This window comes from Squalius cephalus, assembly GCF_949319135.1.
Source record: "Squalius cephalus genome assembly, chromosome: 5".
Lineage (NCBI taxonomy): Eukaryota > Metazoa > Chordata > Actinopteri > Cypriniformes > Leuciscidae > Squalius > Squalius cephalus.
The window spans coordinates 11,562,239-11,582,436 of NC_137126.1; the positions used below are offsets into that span (position 1 = coordinate 11,562,239).

At 36.1% G+C, this 20,198-nt stretch overlaps 2 protein-coding genes across 2 annotated transcripts in view; both read right to left on the minus strand.

The window, feature by feature from the left end:
• pcsk5a (proprotein convertase subtilisin/kexin type 5a) overlaps positions 1-11,329 on the minus strand; it is a 39,476-nt gene extending 28,147 nt beyond the window's left edge. The window contains exons 1-11 of the mRNA XM_079872658.1: positions 10,980-11,329; positions 8,552-8,656; positions 8,185-8,298; positions 5,686-5,820; positions 4,770-4,846; positions 4,561-4,649; positions 4,256-4,428; positions 2,603-2,815; positions 2,418-2,518; positions 1,737-1,840; positions 360-477 (exon numbers count right to left, since the gene is read on the minus strand). Coding sequence (XP_079728784.1) covers positions 360-477; positions 1,737-1,840; positions 2,418-2,518; positions 2,603-2,815; positions 4,256-4,428; positions 4,561-4,649; positions 4,770-4,846; positions 5,686-5,820; positions 8,185-8,298; positions 8,552-8,656; positions 10,980-11,141 — 1,391 coding nt within the window. The 5' untranslated portion in view covers positions 11,142-11,329. The remainder of the gene's footprint in view (positions 1-359; positions 478-1,736; positions 1,841-2,417; positions 2,519-2,602; positions 2,816-4,255; positions 4,429-4,560; positions 4,650-4,769; positions 4,847-5,685; positions 5,821-8,184; positions 8,299-8,551; positions 8,657-10,979) is intronic.
• A 1,820-nt stretch (positions 11,330-13,149) lies between these two features.
• On the minus strand, positions 13,150-19,872 carry LOC307158260 (annexin A1-like). Its single transcript, XM_079870686.1, has 13 exons — positions 18,933-19,872; positions 18,655-18,718; positions 18,437-18,551; positions 17,920-18,014; positions 17,562-17,675; positions 17,246-17,336; positions 17,093-17,172; positions 15,170-15,226; positions 14,938-15,031; positions 14,731-14,826; positions 14,394-14,452; positions 13,656-13,778; positions 13,150-13,527 (listed from the first exon to the last, which is right to left on the minus strand). The coding sequence occupies exons 1-13, from the start codon at positions 19,100-19,102 to the stop codon at positions 13,471-13,473; spliced, it is 1,215 nt and encodes a 404-aa protein (XP_079726812.1). The 5' UTR covers positions 19,103-19,872; the 3' UTR covers positions 13,150-13,470.
• Positions 19,873-20,198: the final 326 nt, after the last annotated feature.

Here is a 20,198-nt window from a genome sequence, read left to right on the forward strand (position 1 = left end):
ATATATTGACACTATGCCAGAGAGATCTGCTGCTGTAATTGCTGCAAAAGGTGAACATACAAAATACTAAAGTTAAAAGTGGATAAAAACAGTACGACTCACTTCATCTGATATTTGTTGTGTTCAGAGTAACCATCTGCAAGTTTCATGAACATTATGAAATTAAATCATGTTTTGGAGGCAAACAAATGTTCTGTCACGTGTTCTAATAATTTCGGCCACTGTCACTGCAGCATGGTACCACTACAGTTGTAGTAAAGACAGTTTTGTAAAGAAAGTACGTTAGTATGAATACAGGAACGCTACAGCAGTTTGGAATCATCAGTGAGAAAGTACAAGGATTTCGATCAAACAGTTACCTTCCATTCTGGACTATGTTTTGCTCACATATGTGTTGAGGGGGCACCTGCTTCCAGGTCTCTGCTTCCTTCACCATGGCTTCAGCATCCATCAAGCCAAACCCATAAAGGTGACTAACTGCACAAGAGCCAGTGATGGTACAGTTTATTACATACTGCTATTGAGAGCACACTTCATTTCCTTTGCAACTATTAAAAGGTTAGTTCAGACAAAATTCTGTCATCATTTACTCATCCTCATGTTTTTCGTTCATCTTCGAAACACAATTGAGAGATTTCTGTCCCTCCATTGACAGTCCACGCAACTACCAATTAGACGATTAAAAAAATGAATCAAGAGATCATTAAACTAATCCATATGAATTGAGAGGTTTATTCCCAATTTTCTGAAGAGACACAATCACTTTATATGATGAACAGATTGAATTTAGGCTTTTATTCATCAACGCACACATCAGATACAGAAGCTCAAGCATGATTGTTTGACGTGCGAGAACCAATAGAGTTCATTCTCTTGTGTTACGCAGCACGTTTGAGCTTCCGCAAGAAACAATGAGGTTTGTTCTTGTGCATCAAGCATGTGCGGTTGAACTTTTATTTATGTTCGGTGATCAATGTTTATATGTGAATAAAAGCGTAAATTCAAACTGTTCATCGTATAAAGCGATCGTGTCTCTTCAGAAAATTTGGACTACTGTAAACCACTCAATTCATGTGGATTCGTTTTCAATCTCTTTATGAACTTTTTGAATCGACAAAGTGGTAGTTGCGTGGACTGTCAATGGAGGGACAGAAAGCTCTTCAAAATATCTTCATTTCAAAGATGAACGAAAGTGTTATGGGTTTGAAACGATATGAGGGTGAGTAATTGATGAGTCATTTTTGGATGAATTAACCCTTTATTACTCACTACTAAAAGTATGTGGGCATACTTAATGTATGCTGTGGAGTCTCTGCTGATAGATGCTGTAACTACACCATACAGATCTAAAAGTATCTGTCTTCATTGAAGGCCATTAAATACACATCTTTGCAAGCAACTTATACTGTGATATTTCATGTCATAGCTCAGGTTAGGGTTTGGGACTGTCATCAGTCTATCATTGTTGTCATGAAGTTATTTTTGGTTCTGAGTATGCAGTAAAATCATTTAATTGAACCAGTACTTGAACATACTTAATAATGGTCGGCCATAAAAAAATCTATATCGTTCAATCACTATTTGTGGGCATGATGTCTTGTTTTTGTTATGTGTGGGTTTCCGTAAATCCACTTAACAGTAAAATTGTGCTGGTACACTATTTAAATTGGTTTTTAAGCTAAACTGAATAGATGTTGAATAAGTGATTTTTAATATACAAGCTTATTTTAGTCTACCATCATATCCAGCTCCATTGCTCTGCCAGTCTGAGGCGCTCAGGTGACCACGACGTGAAGTTTTCACTATGATGTGCTGAACATCCCTCCAGGTCAGAGCTGGACTGAGGACGAAGAACAAAGAAATGAGTTTATTCATCACATGCTTAAAAGGGATGGTAGTAAATAATTTGTCCTACAGACATGATTGGCTCAATAAAACCTGTATGTGGAACTGAAGGCCCATGAGCAGCAATGACAGAATTCAGCTCTGAACCAATTGAAAGAATCTAAGGCCCGGTTTCACAGACAGGGCTTAGACTAAGCCAGGATAGACCATAGATCAATTAGGACATTTAAGTAATTTTTATAAACATGCTTAGAAAAAAACATTACCGATGTGCATCTTAAAACAAAAAAGGCACTGATATATTTTTAAGATCAGTCAGTGCAAGTTTATTTCAGTGGAAACAGCTCAGACTTACATTTTAGTCTAGGACTAGTCTTAAGCCCTGTCTGTGAAACCAGGGGAAAGTGTCTGAAATGTGGTGATCCAAGATAAGTGTTTTACCCTCGCCATTTGATAGAACCTCAGGTTTGAAAACGCTACACTTGATTTGACCACAAAGTGCTTTCCAGATCTAACAGAAAGATGATACATCTAACAGACAGAGCACAAATAAACTAGACTTGACTGCTTACTTTGCCTCCAACGTGAGGGCGATGATTCCTGCAGCCATGGGGGCTGATGCTGAAGTGCCAGAGTGCTCATCAGTGCAACGCTGCCTCAGATCTGTTGTCACCTGAAATCACACATATGTACGGGTCCAGTGAGGAAAAACGACCAATTTCCCACATAGCAAACAAACACTGATTGAGTAACTCACAACTCCCAGGCTGTGGCTGTCTCCACTGCTGTAGGTGGTGGACAGAGTAGACGAGCACTCCTCCAGGTACCATGGCTTTTGTCCATTCTGAGTGGTGCTGCCTACTGAGATGGTGTAAATGCTGTTGGTGTAACCGTCACATGAGCAGTGGTCTTGACTCTGCCCACCATTTCCTGATGCCCACACAAAAATGGAGCCACGGCCCTTTCTGCCCTGAGAAGCAAAAAGGAATCGTGAAAAATAAATGTACTAAAATGTATTTGAAATACAATTATTTTATGCTAAGTATACTGTAATACATTTACATATGTATGTACTTAATTTAAATAGCCTGCAATTGTACTTTCGGTATACTAAATTGATTTACATAAAGTCTGCTAAATTGGAACGACTAATTTTGTACTTAATGCACTTTAGTTATCCAGAAATAGTGCCGAGGTCCAACTAAAGATATACTTAAGTATATTTGATTGTGCTAAAATGGAACTATTGCAAGTATACTTTAGGTACACTTTAAATATCTTGCATTTAAAGAATGATTTTTTTAGTGATCATACTGTCCTTACTATTAGTGATATTGAAACACATTTTAGGCTTTTTTTTTTTTTGCAATAAAGAAGTACTCCAAATAAAGTTTAATCTTAATATTTTTATTAGTAAGTCTCAAGCGATATATCAGTAAATTTGTTAATGGATTTTTACTGTATGGATTTTTACTGCTTATTTTTTATTTATTTATTTTTTCAGTTATTTTGCTTGCAACATTTAAATGAATTATTCACCTAAAAGAATAAAAGGACATGATGAAAAATAATAACAGGAGAGTAGACCTTCTTTTGAATGCTGGGTGTCAACCCTTTTTTTTACTATAAACAAAAACAATTTCGAAAGATCTTAATGTAAAGTTCATCACTTAGGAAATAAGTTCAGTTTGGCTATAAAGCATCATTTTTGACTGCTTCTATTGCTCTCTTCATTTGTAAGTCGCTTTGGATAAAAGCATGTAAATGTAAATATAAAAAGTACCCAGATGACCTACTTCTTCTGGCGAGATTCTGAAGTGTGCATTGGATGGACACTTTACTATCCCATGAGGACACAGGAGAGGATTTGTGAATGGCAGTGAAGTGAAGTTACTGAAGCTGGTAGGTAACATGATAATGACATGCCGAATAGCACATCCGGATAACATTCATACTACACACACATTAATACTAGAACATACTTTTTTAGTGGTTGTGAAATAATTACTTTTTCAAAATAAGTACCTACTCAAGACAGTATGCGATATTAGATGCATCCATATTCTTCTTTGCCTATGCTACTCCCACACTACACTCTATTTACGGATATGACGAGACACGCACAGTGACATATGTATGCAATTTCCCGGGAAAATCATCCAGCTAGGTCTAAAATATTTTATACTTAGAAAAGGCTTAACATACTGAATAAGGGTTAAGACAAAAACACGTTTTGGATAAAAGGGTTGATGAATTATTGAAATTTTGTTAATTTTGAATGGCATGGTCGTTTCACTTTTTCAGGTTGTATTAATCAGAGGTCACTTTGACCGTTCGCAAAGACCCGCCCCCTTAGTTACTGTCGCTATAGAGCTGGTAAGTCCCGTCCATCCGTAAACTACATACTAACTTTGCGTATGCCACTCTCCAGAGCGAGCCGGGCAAGAGGGCCAGGGCCATCTACTGTTCTGCCATCATCATCTGGACCCCAGCTGGAGCTGTAGATATCAATATACTGCTGCCTCAGACTCAGTGATTGGGCTTCCACCATATCAGTCATATCGCCATCCAACATACGCACACCTACAGGAGGAGATTGGACAGCTCCATAGATATCAAGAACATAGGCTATGTTTTGAACACCACACTTCATTCTGTAAATGTTTATTGTTGTATAATACATGCAAACATAAAAATACATTTCTGATAACTCACCACCAATTTTTGCATTGTAGGCAACTCCGACAATGCAGAGAGAATTGTTTGCAGAGGCAGCCACCACACCAGCACATCTTGTTCCATGTCTTTAGTGAAATCACAAAGAAAAGGAAAACCCTGTATTTGTATGGAGCATTGTATTTTAAAATGTATTTAAAATCAGCATATATGGAGACTGCACTGGGTCACAGTGGAAATGGACTGACTTGTTTTCATTGGTGGCATCATAACGTGGTGTTGGATCAGGATCATTGCCGTTAACATCATAGCTGGCTCGTGCATCCTTATACATATATAATAACACATTAATAACATCATGGCGGGTCAGGCAAAGAAGAGAAAAAAAGGATCTAAATGCAGCCTTCTTTTTATTTACCCAAACTAACAAAGATGATCACTAGAAAATAGGCACACAGGAGAAGAAGGAAAAAAAGCATTAAATACAATGGTAAATGAAAAAATAAACAAGGCACAGGTGAACGTAATCTGTAATCATAGAAATGAACTAGCAAATGAGAACCAAGGTAACAAAGGAAACAGAAACAAAAAGGAAATAAGAGTAACAGAAACAAAAACAGCATACTGACAACATATGAGGGCTTTGCATATCTCACTCACAATTTTTAACCATCAAAATTACTGATAGACCAATATATTGGTCTTGACAATTAAGCAGTCAGTATTTGAGATTATTGATATTGACCAGTGAACAACTCCCACTTGACTGATTACTAGAAAATAAACCACCAGGTTTGTCAATGGATAGTGTACATTTTCTGTTTTCCATTTATTTTTAATATATATTTAATATAATTATTAACATATAATACAGTATATCAGAATTGTATCAGCCATCTCTATAATTACACTTTTGACCATTTCCTTACACCTTAACCTACTCTTAAACCTAAACCAAGAAACCTGTCTCTAACCTTAACCGTATCCTACCTCAATAGCAGCAAAAGTGTTTTGCAATACAGAATTAACACAATACATTGTTGCTAACTTTTCTTTCTTTTTTCTTTTTTTTACATACGTAAGTACGTTGTAATTAAAGGCACCTAATATCAAGTGTGACCAATTTATTTGATTCAGATAATCTTAAGATGTCAAAGCACTTACATAGTTTTGTTTAAGATCTGGATGCTGTCTTTCTATACCATCATCCAGTATGGAGACAACAACCCCTTTCCCAGTGTAGCCCCTGCGCCAGGCGGCCTGGATGTTCATGTCAGTCAAGCAGTTGTGATCACAGTGCTATAGAACAGTAGGAAAATATAACTCGTTTTAGTATGTATCAGGTTATCACTATAGTCCCTTAAATTGTAAAAAAGAAGTGTGCTTAATTGTACTGAATGTGCACTTGTATTGTACTTCAAATCTTAAAAGTATAGGCCTACTTAAAAAAAAAAAAAACTGTCGTTGCAGATAAAAATTATATAGAGTACACTTTTATGACATCTTTCTTAACACACACTTTTAGAAAGTACACTTTCTAATAATGCCCATTTAAACGTTTTACTTTAAAGGTCCCGTTCTATGTGATCCCATGTTTCAAACTTTAGTTAGTGTGTAATGTTGTTGTTAGAGTATAAATAATATCTGTAAAATTATAAAGCTCAAAGTTCAATGCCAAGCGAGATATTTTATTTAACAGAAGTTGACTACAAAAAACGGCTGGATTGGACTACATCCCTCTACTTCCTTCTTTAATGATGTCACTAGAACCGTAACCTCCGCCCACAGGAACACAGGCGTATTGATGGCGAAATGTCAACAGACGTGGTTGATGTTTATCTATAATCGGATACCGCAAAAGTTTAATTCGAAGTTGTTAGTTTGCTCTGTCCATTTCACCACGGACTGTTTTTCTAACCTGGAATAATATCAAGCAGACTTCTCTCAGCGTTTCATACTGACGAAGGGGGCAATTTCAACTATATTCCAGCAAGCGGTAAGTAGTGATTTAATATGGAAGTAGCGATCACTCTTCACATCGTTCGTTTCTCTTAGTAGGATGAAAATAATCTTACTTAAACTGTGATTAATATACAGAAAGCGATCAAAGAACAATCCCTTTCCAATCGCCCAAGCTATCAATCACACAGCGCGAGTTTATCTGGACTCTTGCCAAAACTCGTTATGAAATCAATGACGCTGTTACACTGCACAACGAAGCTCTTACTGTATTTATATACCTCATGTTTGCATTAGTGAAATCATTAGTGAGAGTGCAGAAACTGCGTTGCAATGATAAGATCTTTCTTATCACTATCACACTTTCTTATCACTTATCAGACTTTTCAGTCTGATCAACAGACTGTTAACGTTATCTGCTTAATGCTCATCATCACTGCAACCTTTTATGTGATGGGAATAGATCTAAATACTTAAAAAACTTCTCACGATTCGTTAATTTACATTTACATTTACATTTATTCATTTAGCAGACGCTTTTATCCAAAGCGACTTACAAATGAGAACAATAGAAGCAGTTAAACTAGCAGTAGGACAACAAAATGCAAGTGCTATGACCCTTCTCAGTTTAAATAAACGCATTTTTTTTTTTTTTTTTTTTTTTTTTTTAATAGAACAGAATAGAGTAGTAGAGAGAAAGTGTTAGTATTACTGGATCAAGTGCTAATCCAGATAGCTGTAATAGTAAAAACGTATAATAGCTGTATAGTAAAAGTTTTCCAGATAGTTCCACATGTAATGCCAGATATTTCATATGCAAGCATGTCAGCCAATCACAGCAGAGGGCGTTTACACTGAAGTCTCACAGCAGACACGCCCCTTCAAACAGAGTGTTCAAACCAGGGAATGAAATCAGGCTAGGAAATATGCCTTTTATTTTTAAATTATAACAATTTTTGATCTAAAAAACATACTAACATTATAAGGGCACCCCTGGAAACATTATAAAATAATAAAAATAATCCATGGAATGGGACCTTTAAAGTACATTTTAAGTTATATGTTTCAATAATCTTTTGTCATGTCTTAAAGAAGAACACTTATTTTGATGTGTTTACTAACATACTAAAGCACATCTAAAGTACTTGACTGTGATTTCAACTGTAAAGTGTTATTTGATATTACATTTAAAGTTAATATATTTTAAATGTACTTGTCATGTATTTTACATTTATTCATTTATGCACATTTATTCATTTTAAATGTAAATTGCAAATTAATCAAAACAAATATGTAATTAAAAATATGTTTAATACAAGTTTTGGTAATACTTTAGTTTAGGGTCCAATTCTCACTATTAACTAGTTGCTTATTATTGCATATTAGGATATTGGCTGTTTATTAGTATAAAGCACATATTCATGCTTTATTCTGCATGATACTGTATTTTACAACCCTTAATCCTACCACATTCCTACTCAGTATCTAAACTTAACAACAAGTGAGAATTGGACTTGAATCTAAAGTGTGACTCAAGTTTCATTAGAAGTATATTTTAGTTAACCATAAATGCTAAAACTAAAGGATACAATGAAATGTACATATTTTCACATATTAATTGGCTTTACATAGCAGTTCGGTTCAGTTAAATAATGCGTTTTATCTGAATATAAAATTGCTGATTGTAATGCATTGCATACTAACAATGTACCACATGCTGTCCCACTTGGCATCATTGAAGGTGGTGGCGTGGGTTTGGTCCATTGTGTCAGTTCTTTTTACCCTCTTCTGAACCATCTGTTGCTGGATCCACTCCACCTTCAGCATCAGAACATATTTATGATGTTCTACATCATACATAACATGCTTCACAAACCACAGTCAATTAAATGAAATATTCATTAAGAATAATTTTTCGTTTTTGGCAAGTTTAAGAATGCATCCGTGTGGTTTGGCGTACCGCTGTCTTAATCTGTTTTGGTAAGTGTGTGTGGTGTTTATAGGGTGGTGTAGTCTAACTTATTAACTATTCAGTGGTGTCTCTGTGACTGAAGGTATATGATCCTTGTACCTTGGTCTCCGTGGTGATGAGACTGTGGTTCCCTCTGCTTTTAATAGTGGACCTTTTGATGGTTCCTCTGTGCTGAAACTGGTAATGGTCCACTAGCCCACCTATCTGCAGAGGCACAAGGGGAAGAAGATTGTTTTAGCCGCTGCTCAGGTGTGACTGACAGAGATATAAATTATGTATCCATCCCTGACGTATGCCTACGAAACAACAAAAGGGTTATTCTACACCGCTGATAGACTTACCATCAGAGGCAACCTGAGCTAGCACTGCACGATTCAGCTGAGCTTAAACTTTGGCTGCTGATATCTCTTTGACACCCTGTGCCTTGACGTTATGATGTTGGCTGAAGACATACCAGATTTACCAGGAACTAAAAAGCTCCACAGGTGACGGCAGTTACACATTTCATTGACTGAGAGTGGGAAGTCAGTTTCCTTGTTAACACTGAAAATGTGCTCAATGACACAAAGCGACATAAACTAATCACACAGAGCAAAAAACCCAAATAGAGACTGTGGGCCAAATAAATCCCATGATGCATTGCACAACAAACCATTGGGATTCAAAATGACCTAAAAGTAATATTAAAGGAATATTCCAAGTTTAGCCCTATACTGACAGCATCTTTTTAAATATTTTTTTTGTAATGATTTTGAAAGAAATCAAGGCTGCATTTATTTGATCAAAAATACAGTAAACACAATAATATAGTCAAATATTATTACAATATAAAATAAATGTTTTCTGTTTTAATATATTTTCTGATTTCTAATTTATTTCTTTGATGGCAAAGCTGAATTTCCAGCAGCCATTAATCCAGTGGCACATGATCCTTCAGAAATCATTCTAATGCTTAAGAAACGTTACTTGTTATTATCAGAGTTGAAAACAGTTGTGCTACTTAATATTTTTGTATAAACCATGATACATTTTTCTTATTGGATTCTTTGATGAAAAGAAAGTTCAAAAGAAATAGAAATCTTTTGTAACATTAAAATTTACTTTACTGTCACTTTTGATCATTTTAATGAATCCCTGCTGAATTAAAGTATTAATTTCTTTCAAAATACAGTTTTTGAATAGCAGTGTTTGAATTACACTTACAGTGGTCTGTGGGGCAAGTGTACAGTAGATGCCCTATAGACTTTGATTGTCCATTTCAAGTGCATTTATGCACACCTTTTTCTTTTCTCTCTCTTTTTTTTTTTTTTTGAAAATTACATTTATTTACATCTCCATGAGCATCCAGTTACATTTAATTCTCTCTTAAATGTACCGCTGCTATACTTATTTGTGCAGTAAGGGGACAAAGAAAGTGTGCCAGTTGGTTAACTAACTGAAGTAGGGTATAAGATGCCATCAAGGTTAGGAGCTCGTCTTGCATGGTTAAACACATTTATTATACAAGAGCCAGTGACCCAGAGATATGGGTCTGGTTATAATGAAAGACTAGTTTGAAAGAAAAAAGTAAAAAGGAACCACAGTTTGTTTACATAGTTGGTGCAATAAAAATATTAGTTTGTCTATGAAGTTTTGTCCTGGCAAAAACTGCACCTGGTGGAACAACATCTTCCAATTTCAATGACAATAAGTCTTGACTTGACTTGACTTGAATAGCATGAGAATTCCATAATATATAACAAAGTACCATGTTATTACCATATGTGACCATCACTGTATCATAGTATCACCACTGTACTTTTGTGATGAAAAGCTGCAGTTGCAATTCTGGGATTTTACAGAAAACATGAAGACATAATAGCATACTGTCTTGGTTGATAAATCGCACAATATTTAGGCCATTCAGACGTATAATAAGAATTTAAAGCAGGACACAATACATACAAAGTTATAATAAATGTGATAACACCCACTTATATAGAAGTGAAACATCTCAATTGTTACAAGATGCTGCCACATGAAACATTTAATGATAACACTTTATTTTGAAAGTTACCCAACATACATTCTACTGACTATACTTTGCAAATACATGTCGACTTATTCTACTGACCTGAACCCTAACCAAACAGTTTACCACTCTCAGAAATAGGGGTACAGTAGGAGTCCATTTCTGTCCCCCAAGGTACAATCTACATTAACGTACCCCATAGGGCTTATTATTGGACCTCAAGGTACATATATGTTATATGTACATATACATAAAAGCATACATATATGTACCATTTTCTTTTAAAGGTTAAGGTACAATATTGTACCCTTGAGGGTACAGCCCCAGTGACAAGCCATTGTACCCCTAAAGGTATAATTATGTACTTTATTTTCTGAGTACAGTCTTCTAATACGCAAATGAGAGTTAGTTGACATGTAGTTGCAAAGTTACTTATAGTTAGTAGAATGTATAACGTGGACAATTAAAATAAAGTGTAACCCATTTAACTGGCAAAACATTTTACAGTGTACTTACCTGGCCCATATTCACAAATCCATATTTGTCTGCAATAAGATCAGCAGCATCAGGACCACCAGTCATTTTAACCGCCCAACGGTTTGTGAATAATCTCGTCTGGACACATTGGAGTCCAATCCCAAGAAAAATTGCATATAGAAAAAGTGCTGTTGGTGTCATCTTCAGATGGTTATGATCTCTGCTTCATGCAGAAGTATTGGTCTGATCACACTCCTCATTGAAAGGTTCTCATTAAAAAGCTATTTGAAATTGTCTACAACAGACTGGATTGTCAAAATGATTGTAAAAATTTCCTAAAGGACCTAGTTTGACTGTGTGAGCGCTATTCCACTGCGATGGCTCCACTGCATCTGTTGCCTGAGGCACATCATCTCCAATTACAGTACTATCAGTTTCTACAGGTGCACTGTGTGCTCCTAGAGCAAACAAGAAACACTGGGAACGCTGGATAACAGGCCTAACTTACAGTCATGGCATTATTATATTAAACAGTGATGGGTAGATCATAATTAGTGTGCTTTCTGAAAACATCTGCTTGCTGTACATTGAGCTGCATACTTATTTGTAGTTGTTTTTCATTATTTTTCAATCATTCGACATTCATTTAAAATCTTACATATTTTAAATTGATCAAAAGTCATGCTTCACATAAATAAACAGGAAAATAACAGAATCAGTGATGCAAACTTCATAAAAAAATTAGACAAATTCAAATTCAGCTGAAGCATAAAGTATACAATAGTGTTTGCACCTACATCACAGTTTGGTCAGTTACACGGATGCACGGCCATATTGGAGATACTCGGATGTAAACAACAGCATGGATTGCACTGTTTATGCACTACTGAACACATTGTTACACTAATTTATGATATCTAAACCATGGAAAAAACATGTGGAAGCTGCTAAATCATATAGAGAAGGATTTAGTAAGCAGGAAAGAGCGCGAAATTGACAAATTAACGTTAATATGTGGTAAAGATCCAAACAAGCTTCTTAGTCATGGACTGACGACCCGACAATTCTTCCTTCTATTTCTTATCCCGACATAGACTGTCAGTCCAAATCCAATTTTTGTATATCCGATTGAAATCTGGCTCTGATCGGATTTTGCGTAGTTTATATAAGGCTGTGTTGTTGCAAAGTGCCGGACGAGCAGAAAATTATTATTTTTGAATTTTGAAACCGGGGGTATGGAACCTTGTTTCCGCCACAAAATAAAACATTTTAAAAGATAATTGTGACTTTTTATCTCACAATTGCGAGTTTACATCTCGCAATTCTGACTTTATTTCTCACAATTGTGAGATATAAAGTCAGAATTGCGTGAAATAAAGTTGCAATTGCGTGTTATAAAGTCAGAATTTGCGAGATATAAAGTCAGAATTGTGTGAAATAAAGTCGCAATTGCGTGTTATAAAGTCAGAATTGTGAGATATAAAGTCAGAATTGCGTGTTATAAAGTCAGAATTCTGACTTTTTTTCTTGCAATTGCTACTTTATATCACGCAATTCTGACTTTATAACATAATTGCGAGTTTATATCACAAAATGAACCGGTACTGCAGTGCAGTGCATTCAAATGCATATGGGCTGTCACGGCCCAGATCAGACTCTGACGGGTCGACTGAACTAACGTAATGTCGAAGTTCGAACCCGAAAACACGAGGTGGGGAACAGACGTAATAAATCTGAAGTTGCAAAAGAAAGAACGTCTTGAATCAGGAGGTGAGGTGAACAAACAGACTGCAATAGCCTGAACTTAAGACCCAACTAATCAATTAATGAAACATTTCATTTCTTATAATTTGGATTTGGCTGCATTACCCTATAGTTTATTTTTATTTTTTCAAATGTAATCAATTTTTTCGAACGAAATGACTCAAAAAAAAAAGATTAGTTCATTTTGCTGAACGAGATTCAAAGATCTGAGTCAGTAAAATGATCCGAACTTCCCTCTACTAGTTCACTGGTGTTTCTTGCTAGTCATTAGTCTTGTTTTATAAAAACACCTGTGAACAATAAAGATGATCAACCAATCACAACATTACACATAAGACAAGAGAAGCACAAGGCATGATCACTTGAGGGCAAGGAAGTCACATGACAAGCATGACTGCTAATTTCAAAATGAAAGACATGAGACAAAGGTGCACCAAAATCCAAAACCAAATGTGACAGTCAAATGTCACAAAACTTTTAAAATCATATTTGAATGTACATGAACTACTTTAAGAATCATTTAATGATGTGGATACATTATATCCATTTTGTTCTTAACTAATCATGAAAGCTACTATAAAGTGTCCTGAAACACTTAAACCACAGACTTTTTGAATGTTCAACTGAATGTATTGGTCAAATAAATCTATTACACAATGAGTTGCAAAAAGAGTTTTAATGAAATACTCCTGAAGAGCCACACCTGAGGAGATTAAGTGTTTACACGAGTCATGCATACACCCATGTAATGAGCTATCAGATGTATTTATTGAGTGCCACAGAGAGCCAGCAGGATCTTTTCAGTATCTCCACTCGTTTCCTTCTGTAAAAAACCAAACACAGAAGCCACTTTTCATTCAGACATGCTGGTTTTAAATATGATGGATCTAAGAATGTGAAATTTAATTCAGAAGTTTTTCAGATCACCCATTATGAATTGCAGAGACTCACCAGAATGTCCTCCTGAAGGGTTTTGCCATACATCCTCTTGTATTCTTGAATGATTTTCAGCAGGTCAATTTCTGACCGGCTCACAATGATTCTAGTCAGCGTGTCAGTGTTGGTTCCCAGTCCCTACAAGGCAAGATCAGATTACAGATACATTTGTCAATTATTCATAAAGTAGTAATAATCTGAGTTAAATTATTAGACAAACATCTTAGGAGGAGTTTGAAAGATAAGGAAATTCAAAATGGCAGATTTTAATTTAATTTAATTTATTTATTGGAAAAAATGTAAAGCCATGGGATTCAGAGATTGGTTTGGTTTGAAATTAGTCTCTAGTCCATACAGCTCCGGAAATATAAGTAAACGTAAATGTATTGTCCCCCTTATTGTCAATTCTAACATTTAGCCTACAGCCTATTGTAGAATCCTTGCTCATGGTCTGTCCATTTGCAATCTTAGAATTAAAAAAATATTCTAATTTTAAACTTGCTCTGACCAATTTGTGAAAGCATACATTTGTTTATTATAGTGATATCTAGAGTTGGACAAACTAATTAATTTTCCCACCAAGAGTCTGAAGCCCTGATGGACACACTTTAGACCAGAAAGAGACTCATTTGAAAATCTCCAGAAATACAAAAGGTTTCCAGCACCTTTGGTCCTTGGACCAGATAATAAACAGATTCTGAAAGAAACAAAATGAATCAAATTTAAGTTCCATGAATTCCTCTGCAGCTTTACCTTCATAGCCAGTTGAAGCTTTTCTGCGAAGTAGGCAGGTTTGTTCCAAGCAGACTTCACTATAACATGAAAAAAAAAAAGACAGTGAGAACAGCTTTTGCAAGAACCTTTTTCAATTTAGTATATCTCTTGGATATTTGTATCTAATCTGAGTGCGAAGTTTGAGTGTGAGATAGGAACCACCCTTAACACACATAGCTGAAAAAAAACCTGCTTTCGAACAGGTTATGGCGCTGCCTTCATACAGATGGCCACTGAAGCATTTAACATTTAAAGAGAAACTACTCTTTCACACAGCCATATACACAGACTAAAATGAAGGCTACTGTATATTTACCCAAGGTCATCAAGCAGTCTTCAAAGCTTCCATGCAGCTCACCCTCCAAATCTTTGGCCAAACCGTCTTTGCTCAACTGGCCATAATATTGTAAAACTGTAAATTTTAAATAACACTGTTAGTGCCTCAGAAAACATGGGCTGGAGTACACCAGAATGGCATTAAAAGTCAACTATCACTGAAGAAGAGTTATATTGCTTGACTTACTTTTGCCCAACTGAGCTTCACTCCTGTTTGTGAGGATGTCAATCAGAACAGAGCAAACAGTGCCAATCCTATTCTCTCCTGCCTCAAACAGAGCCTAAAACAACAACATAGCAAAGTCAGAGACAGTACCTACACTGTTTCAATTTATAATGCTTATTCCATGGCTGTCTGCTTGGTCCAATTGGTCTAGCATTTGTCAGATATTTACATAGTGTAAGTAAAGAATCTTTACCTTTGCATCACTTTTAGCCATTCCATCATCAATGTTACGGTCTTCACTCCTGGTAGCCTGAAGTTATAAGATATTGATATAGTCATATACAGGGCTTGACATTAACACCCGCCAACCCGCCAAATGCGGGTGGATTTTGCTCGTGGCGGGTAACATAGTCACTCCAACTAGCCACTTTGGCGGGTTGAATATTTGTAGTCTTTTCAAAAGGCATCTGAAATAAGTGTGACACTACGACACTACAACTCCCGTGAGCATTAGGGCTGTCAACGAATATTCTAAATTCGAATAGTTTTAAAAAACAGAATTTCGAAGGTGAAAATGAATATTCGAATGTAGAAAAACGCCCGTGGTAGCAGAGGCGCAGCTGTCTGCTTTGCGAGTGGGCGCGTTGCCTGAGGGATCAGGGACAGGTAACAGGAAGAAGCGTTGACACATTAAACAGAAACATTACTAAAGTGTAGGCTACTGTACTGACTGAATAGATATTGCACGAATAAGGTAGGTTAGATACAGCAGTTTCATGCACTGCAGGCTTCCACTGGTTTGATTATTTACCGTTTCATGTCAAGGAAAAGTTCCGTTTACCACAGCACAGCTCGCTCGGAGCGATCAATGTAGGTTCTATATACAGTAAAACTTCAATTAATGTTAATAATATTTGTTTCAATCACTGAATGAAGCCTGCTATATAAGAGTCGCGACCTTAAATTGCTTGCACAAAACTCTTGATCAGCACTCAACATTTGCTTATTGTTGTTGTTCCTTTAAACCGTTATGTGCAGAGAGCGTGACGCCTCATTCGCGCCGCAAGACCTCCAGACGCGCAGAAACGCGTCTTTACATTGAAATCACTCGCGCCTGACGCGCTATTCGTGTCCGGCGTGAACGCAGCAGGGTGAGGGCGAGCGAGAGAAAGTTGATTTACTTTTTTTTGTGTAGGTAATACGTTGTCAAATATGTTTAAACTTAAATAAACTACCTATACAAGTAGTTATGTCTCTTTCTATTAATTTGTCCTGTTATTGACGTAAGCGCGCGTCATTGACAAAATGCGCAACCAGATGTTCGAATAGTTCGAATAGGCAATAGGCTATGTGTTTAGATTGCCCACTAATGTGTTTTTTTTTTTTTAGAGGGAATATTCGAACGTCATTTTTGAGCAATTTTGACAGCCCTAATGAGTATTACATGCACACAGTGTTGCCTTGCGCGCTAGTGACCGACAACACAGAAACGAAGAGACAGCTAGCTGCCCTGCTGGAGTTAGTCGTAGGCTATGCCGGTGGAGCTATGTGGCGACATATGAAGACTTCAGATGCAAAAGCCTCTAAGTGCCATCTGAAATTTTCTTCTAATATTAGCATTTTTATCAAGCTCATATATTTAGGTTCAGTAATTTAACTTTAATGACAATTAATAGGTAATTTTCATTGCCATTAAAGTGAAATAACTGAACATAAACATACAAGCTTGATAAAAATTATCATTCTAGAAGAAAATTTCAGATGGCACTTAGAGGCTTTTGCATCTGAAGTCTTCATATAATACATAATACATGGTTTTATTTAAAAAAAGGAGCTTTACACACAACCTTATCAGAGCTAATGATAATGACCTGTATTGTTATATATTTATGTAGTCTTGATTTGGGTGTGTACAGTGGTTTTACATTTAAAAGGGTTGTAAATCTAGTTCAAGTAAATTTTAGCACGCCATAGTCAACTTTTATCAGGTAATTTCACAACAACAAAAATGTGGCTAATAAAAATGCTGTGTGGCTAGTAACTTTGGAAAACCACTAGCCACATTGGCTAGTGAGCAAAAAAGTTAATGTCAAGCCCTGGTCATATATCATTATTAATACACATAACATTATTTTCTTGTGCTGTTACAACAATTACAATGAACTATGTTTTGTACCTTGCAAAGGGCAACTAGGGTAGTCTCAAGATCTCCTTTAACTTCACATTTAATATCTTCCTCCAGCATCTCACCATAGACTACAACAGAAAGAGGTTAGCAGCATAAACATACATCTGCTTGAGGAAAAACATGTTTTACCTTTCTTGTTACCTTCTTTGAATGTATTCTTCAATGCTGTGATCTCCTTGTTTGATCTGGTCCCCAGAATTTCATTTAAGACAGCCTCATTTGTCCCGAGACCCTGATTATCAATACAATTTTAGTATTTAGATTTAAGTATTAAGTCTTTGAATAAAATCTAATTTTTATATATTAGGATGGATATATATATATAGATATAGATATACTAATATATATTAAAAAAAAAAAAATTAGATTTTATTCAAAGACTTAATGTACTATATACCAATACTTATATATATATATATATATATATATATATAACAATAAGACTAGTAAATTGTACCTTTATGGCTCTTTTCATTTCAAAAGCATCATACTCAGGTGGTGTCATCAGCAAAGCAAGGACCACCTCCTCAAAATCTGACTTCAGAGCTTTTTTCAGTGCATCTGCCAGAGGCTGAGGATTAATGATAAAACAAAAGCTATAAGCACAGAACAAAAATTGTATCGGTGTTCCTCTAGCATGGATTTGACTTGGACATACAGATAAATGACTTGGCTCATTCATCTGCATTGTTTCATAAGTCAAGTTAAAGGGTTGATGAAAAACAAAGTAACTGGATTCAAACAATTTCTGAATATTGAATTTAGTTGAATTGTATTTTTATCTAAAAGATGTTGAAGGATGTGAATATGCTTACTTTTCCTGTACTCTGCTGATAAGCTGCTTTGATCTGTTGTCTTTGTGCATTGCTCCTCTTTGCTAGAACCTCCACAATGGTGGCTTCATCCACACCTTCATGAGAGGGAAAAAGGCCAAAATCACATCAGTTTATCACATTAGAAGCTGTTTATGATCATACTAAAGAGTACTGGTGGATCTTGATATAATGCACATATAGTAATAGGTATAATAATTGCACTTGATACCAAGTCTATAAATCACAGATACAGAAGAACCATAAAGCCAGATGCATAATAATACAAGTCCCAAGAGAGCTGTATATTGTGTAAAAGTATATTAGCATTCTTCCTGGTATGACATAATTGGTGGGGTGTGTCCTCCATTCATGCAACAAAGCAAAAAATATGTAGGGTCTCATTCATTTGAATTTTTTACTTGATTTTTCTCAATACCTGCATCAGGAACATGAGAACATGTTAAATTTGCATTATGCAGTCAAATACTTTGTATTTAGCAGGATATCTCTACTTTACCTTTGGTCTCAATGGCTTTCTTTAATTTTGCAACATCATTCTGGGCATTAAAGTTTGGATCAGCCTTGACTGTTCCAAGGTATGCTGTCTCAACAGCAGGAGCACCTTTAAAACCCTGCGATAAAACATAGCAACATGCAAGTACAAATAAGTAATGATGGGTTTCTTTTTAGGCAGATCTAGGTTAGTCATCACCTACAGGAAATGCTTTTACTTACCGTGTCATCATTAATTTGCTGGAAGAATTTCTGGAAAAGGGCCATCTTGAGAGCTTTGAAGAAGCTATTTAAAGAACAAAGCAAATGCATAAGGATGAGCTTATGACCAGACATCGCAAACATTCCCCAGATATAGGTAAATCAAAATTCTCATATAAATTACATCAATCATCAATTGCTTAATTATAAACACTGCATAATTAAGACATGTTGCACATTAATAATAATAATCTTTAGTAGAGGACATGCAGTTAAAAGCATTTACAAAGACAACTCACTTGTTGATCTGTGAAGTCTGTGAGAGCTGATCTGAAATGGGTAATTTTGAGAACAGAACCTGTATTTTTATTCCTTGTACACACCCACTGAAAAACTTTGGGCTGGGTAGAGTTGTTAGACCAGGTTGTTCAGGTTGTACCTGACTGTAAGACTTGTGATAATCTATCATTTAATGGGTTTGCTGTACTTTTCCAGTTGTAGTCTAAACCAGGGATGGGCAAACTCGGTCAAGGATGGCCACTGTCCTGCAGAGTTTGGCTCCATCCCCTGATAAAACTCACCTGCCTGTAATCCTGAAGACATTGATTAGCTGGTTCAGGTGTTTTTGATTAGGGTTGAAGCTAAACTCTGCAGGGACACTGGCCCTCCAGTGCTGCGTTCCAGTCCACTTTTAGACACGCACTTGCGAACTTCCTTAAGCACTTCCCCTTGGGGGAATCCCTGCCGCCATTTTGAAGTGCGTTCCACTTCGTGAAGTGGACGAGGGAAGTTTATATGGACAGACCCTCGTTCCCTCGATTTTGACCGAGGGAGCGAGTCTACTTCAAATGTACACTTCAGGCACCTATATGTCCCAAAATGCAGTACGACTGTGACGTCACCACATATCTCATCTAATCACCACCACAACAGACAACTCTATGATATATTAATTATAATTTTTTTAAATTTAAAACAACCCAAACACACCTATAAACATTTGGATGCTGCATTAAACAAATTCTTAAAGGGAACAAAATGTAAATAATAAATCAACTCCACAGCTGATTCCAAGTGATCAAGGGCTTAGGGCGTTCCAGTTCAGACCATTGCAGTTTCCGCCAGTAGTGGGCACTCGCAATGACGTACATCCGAGTGAACGAGACGGAGGGAAGTTTGCGAGTGAAGGGCATGACAATTTTGGACTGGAACGCAGCACTGGACCGAGTTTGTCTATCCCTAAACCTAATCCAAAACACATAGGAAATGATGTTGTTCATTAGATGATGCTAGTTTATTAGTTGTATCAACTTGTGGAAATTTGTCTCTTTAATTATGACAATAGACACACAGATAAGGTCAAGTAAGTGCTCCAGCCCTGAGTTCTCACATGGTAAAGAAACCAATATGTTCATCCCAGTGTAAAATATTGCCAGGATTTACAAAGTGATTTATTACAATAAAATATTAATATAGAGTTTAATTGTGATAAACTGTTGGATTATACTGAGAAAATAGGCCAAGTTGTACCTAGGAATATTATATTGTAAATTCACACTAACATT

Coding starts and splice junctions, on each gene's coding strand:
- LOC307158260 (XM_079870686.1), bottom strand. CDS start 19,102: ATGATAGATTATCACAAGTCTTACAGTCAGGTACAACCTGAACAACCT. Junction 18,719..18,932: donor CAGACTTCACAGATCAACAA/GTGAGTTGTCTT, acceptor TTCTTTAAATAG/CTTCTTCAAAGCTCTCAAGA. Junction 14,453..14,730: donor AGACTGCTTGATGACCTTGG/GTAAATATACAG, acceptor TTCATGTTATAG/TGAAGTCTGCTTGGAACAAA.